Source organism: Sceloporus occidentalis, unplaced genomic scaffold (assembly GCF_023333645.1).
Source record: "Sceloporus occidentalis isolate IW3139 unplaced genomic scaffold, rSceOcc1.0.p SCAF_6, whole genome shotgun sequence".
Taxonomy (NCBI): domain Eukaryota; kingdom Metazoa; phylum Chordata; class Lepidosauria; order Squamata; family Phrynosomatidae; genus Sceloporus; species Sceloporus occidentalis.
In genome coordinates, this window is record NW_028316986.1 from 2786919 (window position 1) to 2793669 (window position 6751).

The following is a 6751-nucleotide window of genomic DNA, read 5'->3' on the forward strand; positions in this document are numbered from 1 at the left end:
ATGCTACGAAATGTGGTGAAGTGGGCAGTAACCAGTTATCAGCTGCTGGGGAAATTGTGCACTTTGCACATAGAATCATAGAATCTTAGAACTGGAATGGGTCCTAAGGCGGGTCATCCACTCCAGCCCCCTGCAATGCAGGAATTTACAGCTGAAGCACTCCTGAAAGATGCCCATCTAACCTCTGCTTAAAAATCTCCCCCCCCCCAAAAGAGTCCCTTCCCTCCCAAGGAAGTCTATTCCACTGTAAAACACACTTTACAGTCAAGAGGTTCTTCCTAATGTTTAGATGGGATGTCTTTTCTGTAATTTGAACCCATTGGATTGTGGTCTAGTCTCTGGAGCACCAGAACATAAGCTTGCTCCACCTTCTTCATGACATCCCTTCAGCTATTTGAAGATGGCTATACCACAGAGCCACAGAATTGGAAGGGTCTCCAAAGGCCCCTTCTGCCATGCAGGAATACACAACTGAAGCAGTCCTGAAAGATGCCCATCCAGGCTCTGCAGCCAATGCCTTCTAGCAATGAGGGCATTTACTTGTGAGTACGTTTTGGGACTCCATTTTTGGTGTCAAGTATCTCAGAGCCTAGTTCATGTTCTTTGCAACCATGCACTTGCTTTCAAAGATCACCACCACATCACCCAAAGAAACCTCAGAGACCTTGTTTAGCTTGCAAAAGATGTATTGTTGTCATTATTAGTATTATTGTTATATCTTTAACCCCCTTCATTTACAGTATAGTACAGCTGGTTTAAAATATGAAAATACTCTGCCTTTGCAAAAGATAGCTAGCTAGCCCCCTTCCCTTTGCCCTCCTGATGCCTACACCTTGGATGAAGAAAGACATCAACCCGCCATCCGATTCAACCCCTCAAATTATTTTGTACATTCAAAACCAGAACGCAAGCATCAAACCGGCTTCTAGACAGCGACTTCCCTCAATTATTAACAACAAGTAAGAACAACGTAAAATAAATGGTCTTCTAAATGACGTTATGTGCCAGAGATATCTATACTTGGGGTGTCTCTGCACCCCGATTCCCCCCTCCACCCGCTGAGTAGGGGATGGCTCTTGTCTCCCCCGTTCCTCTCTTTCTTATTGGCCTTTCTTGTACGGTGTTTTGACCATGGCGTTCTTAAAAAGAGTCACTAAAGGGGTATGGCTGCGTTCGGAGGTCATGAATCCGCCATAGCGCTTTCTCTTGGGGGATGGAGCGTTCCACCGAAAGTGGTGCATCTTGTATTGAGCGTTGTCCTTCTTGGTTTCACCCGGATGGCCTTCGTCAGACACGGAGTCGGATTCGGGGTAGTCTGTCTCCCAGGAAAGATCTCGTCTGAACTCCTGCGGGTAGCTCTCTGCCGACTCCTCCTCGACTCCGTTGGGGTAGACCTTGATGGGTCTCCGTTTCCGGCCAACTGGTTTTCCCCATCGGAAGTGCTCCATGGCATAGGACCTCTTCCCTTCCTGCCTTTCGAGGGATTCCAGGTCGCTCCCAAGGTCCTCTTCCCAGCTTCCATGGTCTTGCGACGAAGCCGGGACGACAGCGGCAAGGGAACCTCTTCCAACATGGAGTTCTTCACCTTTGTGGTCCAAGTCGGCCTTGTCCCCTTTGCTCCCGTTGTCATTGCTTTTGCCAAATTTGTCCCAACGGAAATGGCTCATGACGTATTTCTGGATGTCCTCTGACAAGGGCTGCATGTGAGCATTGCCCGGGTAGACGGGGGTCTCATCTGAGACAGAATATGAGAGGTCCGACCTACAGGCTTGGAGGCACTGCTGAAAAATGGAAGAGGAAGGAGAACGGGGCAATTAGACATCTTCAGCAATAAATAATAATTCAGAACTACTCATGATATCTCTGTTTGAAAGGGAGATTAAGTACGTGTCGCGTAAAGACCTCCTATCAGTTCTGTTATGTGCAGCAAGACTAGAAATTGTCACAGCATGAAAGACATTGGAGAATCTGTCTGCACCCGCACTGCAGAAGTACAGTTGTCCCTCCACATTTGCAGCTTTGACTTACACGGATTTGGTTATTCATGGATTTGATTACAGTGGTCCCTCCACATTCACTAGGCTTCGGGTGAAGGAGCCCCGTGAATGTGGAAAAACTGCAACTAAAAAAACACTGTTCTTTTGACTTGAGAGAACACCTCTGTAGGAATCTCTTAGTCCTCCAGTGCAACTCTATGGTCAATATCTGCCAGAAATTGATCATAGAGTCATGCTGGAGGACCTACAAATGCCTAGAGCAGTGTTTTCTCTAGGACCTTCTAGGTTCTCCAGCACAACTCTGTGGTCAAAATCTGGCAGAGTTGTATTGAAGGACCTAGAGATTCCTAGAGAGAACATATTAATCAAAATGGCAAATAATCAAATCCGAAAAAGTCAAAGCCACAAATGTGGAGAGCCAACTGCAATACATACTCTAATCATAGAAGCATAGAATCATAGAGTTGGAAGCAATTAGAAGGGCCATCCAGTCTAATCCCATTCTGCCATGCAGGAACTCTCAATCAAAGCACCCAGGACAGATGTCCATCCAGCCTCTGTTTAAAGACCCCCAAGGAAGGAGATTCCACCACTCTTCATTGAAAGAGTGTGTTCCACTGTCAAACAGCCCTTACTCTCAGGACGTTTTTCCTAATGTTGAGCTGGAATCTCTTTTCCTGGAGCTTGCATCCATTGTTCCAAGTCCTAGTCTCTGGAGCAGCAGAAAACAAGCTTGTTCCCTCCTCAATATGACTTCCCTTCAAATGTTTAAACATGACTATCATATCACCTCTTAACCCTCTCTTCTCCAGGCTAAACATCCCCAGCTCCCTAAGTATGTCCTCATAGGGTTTTATGGTTTCCAGGCCCTTCACCATTTTAGTCACCTTCTTTTGGGCATGCCCCAGTTTCTCAACATCCTTTTTGAATTGTGGTGCTTAATCTCTAATTTCTCCATCATGAACATCCATGAGAAGTCACACCGGGCGACCCAGAGATTCCTAGAGAAAACACTTCTCTGGGCATTTGTAGGTCCTCTAGTGCAATTCTATGGTCAACATCCCACAGATATTTTTCACAGACATGATCTGGAGGACCTAGAATTTCCCAGAGAGGTGATCGCTCAGGTTTAAAAAAATAGTACTTTTATTTGCATCCCCCCCCCCCCCACTTTCCTGGGGGTCCTGTGCCTTTAACCCCAGTGAATGTGGATAGTTAAAGTGACACCACTGTAACACAGTAATTAGATCAAGTTAAGGGTAAGGTGGAGAGAACAGATGGAATGCAATGATTCATATGATTAAGATACACACACACACTTCCTCCTAGATTGCAACGTCATCTGAAAATCTTCGCCGCGATTGTGCAACTTTCCCAGGAAAATGCATTTAATCACACAGAGGAGAAAGCATCATGCTCCCGTTTTTCCCCTGTTACCTCCTTCCTCATTCATTGCAATTCCTGTATATTACTGCATGCAAAGACAATAGTTGAGACATGGACAACTAGCAAAATCAAAATTTTACCTTTAAATTACACACAGCCTAAATGCAGTTGCAAATTAATAATAATAATAATAATAATAATAATAATACCCCGCCTCTCCAATGAGATTGAGTCGCATGTGGTTGAAGTGAAAATTTGGTAAAAGGTGATGCTTTTAAAGAATTGGCCATGTAATCCATTTAGAAAGATGGGAGAAAGTCTCCCAACAGAATGAGTACCGTAATTTACACAAGGTATTGGAGAATCAAAAAGGAAATGCAAATCAGCGAATGGGCTATTAAACCGTTGGATATGATTTATATGTATTTTGGCAGGTTTCATTTTTATCGATTGCACTGTTTGTATGTACAGCGCTGTATAAATCTACAGTGCTCTATAAATAAAGTATAATAATAATAATAATAATAATAATAATGGAGATAGATATAATGTCAAAAAAAAATTAAGTGACAGTACAAAAGAATCATACGTAGATGACTGGAAGAAAGTATATGTATATATAAGGAAGAAAGGAGAGCATCCCAACTATAAGTATTACGGGAAAAGATGGGAAAGAACAAGAAACAGTGATAAGTATCAAGTGAAAGGAATGACTGTAATCTATTTTGTATATTTGTTTCAATGTTGTATGTTTGTCAATACATTTGTTAGTTTTATTTTGACTTGTTTGCTGGATTGTTTGTTTGATGTGTGTGTGTGAGATATATATATATATATATATATATATGGGAGAAAGCCTGGGTTCGGGACCTAAAATTTGAAGGAAAATGTCTATGAAATGATGCATAGATGGTCCCTGGCAACAATCGATAAAAATGGAAACGGAAAATGTTGGAAATGTAATGGATCGGAAGGAGCGTTCTGTCATATATGGTGGGCCTGTCCACAAGTTAAGAAATTTTGGAGTCAGATCCCATAAAAGGATGCAACAAATGTTTAAAATTCAATTTGACTTAGATCTAGAATTATTCTTGTTAAATATTGTGCAGCACAAAATATGAAGGAGACACCGACATTGTTTATTATATACAGTGTCAGCAGCAAGGATCGTTTTTGCAATGGAAAAGCCCTGAAATAACCAACAATTGAAGACTGTTTAAAGTACTAGATATGCTAGATATGGATAGAATGAAATGAATGAAAAGCCACTCCAACGATGGAATGAGGATTGGAAATTAGTGTTGCACTATTGCAAAGAAAGATGGAGTCTAGGGACATGTCTGTAATTGGAGCAAAAACACTCTCAAATATTTTAAAGAACAAACAGAATGCTCAATATTGTGTTAATAATAATAATAATAATAATAATAATAATAATAATGTTTTATTTATATCCTGCCTCTCCAAAGGGATCAATAAGGCACCGGATGCTGTCTGATTTTGCAAGCTAAGTAGGCTCAGCTCTGGTTAATACCTGGATGGGAGATCACCTAGAAATATAAGTAAAACAAGACGAAAAGTAATCCGAAGGCAGAGTCCAGCTAAATAGAGAAAGATATGTTTGAAATGAGAAGGATTAAACCTAAGAAAAGTTAAGAAAGGAAACATGAATTTCTTTTTCAGTTTCAGAGTCTTTTTTGCTTAGCAACAGGAAAGGAAAACGATCAAAGCTGGCCATAAGGAAGTAATGAATGGTGCAGAAAGGATTAAGTTTTTGTCATCAGCAAATTTTTGTAGTCTTTGTTGTGAATATGTATGTTTAGTGTACAAGAAGTGTATCTTATAAATGTGATTTAGAACAATTCAATAAAAAGGATTTGGGGGGGAAATACTCCCATGGGAGATCACCAAGAAATCCCAGGCACTTTTTGGCTCCTTTTGTAGAGGAAGGAACTGGCAAACCATTTCTGAGGATTCCTTGCCTAAGCAAACCCTACAACATTCATGGGGTCACCATAAGTCAATGGGTGACTTGTTGGCACATACATATACACCACAGAGTTTCCTTGATCAGATGTGCCAATAAGTCACCTTTTAAAGGCATCTAAGCCACCCTTCATCCCTACCCCTTGAGGACATGAGTGCCATAGGACAGCTATGAAATAAGAATTTATGTGTGTTGGCACTACATGTGAAAAGGATCTGAGAGTCCAAGTAGACCACAAGTTGAACATGAGTCAACAGTCCGATGTGGCAGCTAAAAAGGCCAATGCAATTCTAGGCTGCATCAACAGAAGTATAGTGTCTAGATCAAGAGAAGTAATAGTGCCACACTATTCTGCTTTGGTCAGGCCTCACCTGGAATTATATGTGTCCAGTTCTGGGCACCACAATTTAAAAAGGATGTGGAGAAATTGGAGCCATGTGTCCAAAGGAGGGCCACTAAAATGGTGAAGGGACTGGAAACCATGCCCTATGAGGAACGATTAAGGGAGCTGGGTATGTTTAGCCTGGAGAATAGAAGGTTAAGGGGTGATATGATAGCCCTGTTTAAATACTTGAAGGGATGTCACATTGAAGATGCAACAAACTTGTTTTCTGCTGCTACAGAGACTAGAACATGGAACAATGGAAGAGAGATTCCACCTCAACATTAGGAAGAACATTTTAATGGTTAAGAGCTGATGAACAGTGGCATATACTTCCTTGAAGAATGGTGGAGTCTCCTTCTTTGGAGGTCTTTAAACAGAGGCTGGATGGCCATCTGTCAATGGGGATGCTTTGATTGAGAGTTCCTGCATGGCAGAAGGGGCTTGGACTGGATGGCCTTTGGGGTCTCTTCCAACTCTAAGATTCTGTGACCATCCACTTACCATCACCTCGGCTTCCGTGTCCATATCCCGGCACCAACCGCTGTCTGCACAGGGCCCATGTTCCCCTGCCACTGAACGGATCAGCAGGACTCCAAGAATGGCCAGAAGGCTGTTGCACCGGCAAGCCAACATCTTCAGGAAAAGGGCAGGGAGTCTGCAAAACAGAAAGAGCACAAAGAGCACAGAGCTCTGAAATTGTGACGGGACAAAGAGTGCGAGTGACAAGATCCAGAGTTTGCAAAAACATTACTTTTTTTTTGACAAGCCACAGACTTTTAGACTACAAGTTCCAGAAGCTTAGCTGGAGGATTCTGGGACTTGTAGCCCAAAAAGGGTTTTTTTAACAAAATAAAAAATAAATTGCAAGCTGTAGTTCAAGTTGAAGCTATTGTTGTTGTTGTTGTTGTTAGTAGTAGTAGTAGTAGTATTAACATTAGTATTATTAATATCCTGCCCTTTCCCCAAAACTGGGACTCAGGGCAGCTTAGAGTATTA

The 6751-nt window shown here is 42.0% G+C and overlaps 1 protein-coding gene across 2 annotated transcripts; it reads right to left on the reverse strand.

Moving 5' to 3' along the window:
* Positions 1-1100: 1100 nt before the first annotated feature.
* LOC149310324 (pro-opiomelanocortin A-like) lies at positions 1101-6388 on the reverse strand. 2 transcript variants are annotated; one of them, XM_089528262.1, is made up of 3 exons: positions 6257-6388; positions 1619-1781; positions 1101-1561 (listed from the first exon to the last, which is right to left on the reverse strand). In XM_089528262.1, exons 1-3 carry the CDS (start codon positions 6386-6388, stop codon positions 1101-1103), a joined length of 756 nt encoding a protein of 251 aa, XP_089384388.1. The 2 variants fall into 2 exon arrangements, with proteins under 2 accessions (XP_089384388.1, XP_089384387.1); XM_089528261.1 differs by having other exon boundaries at positions 1101-1781.
* Positions 6389-6751: the final 363 nt, after the last annotated feature.

Coding starts and splice junctions, on each gene's coding strand:
- LOC149310324 (XM_089528261.1), bottom strand. CDS start 6,388: ATGTTGGCTTGCCGGTGCAACAGCCTTCTGGCCATTCTTGGAGTCCTG. Junction 1,782..6,256: donor ACACGGAAGCCGAGGTGATG/GTAAGTGGATGG, acceptor TCCATTTTTCAG/CAGTGCCTCCAAGCCTGTAG.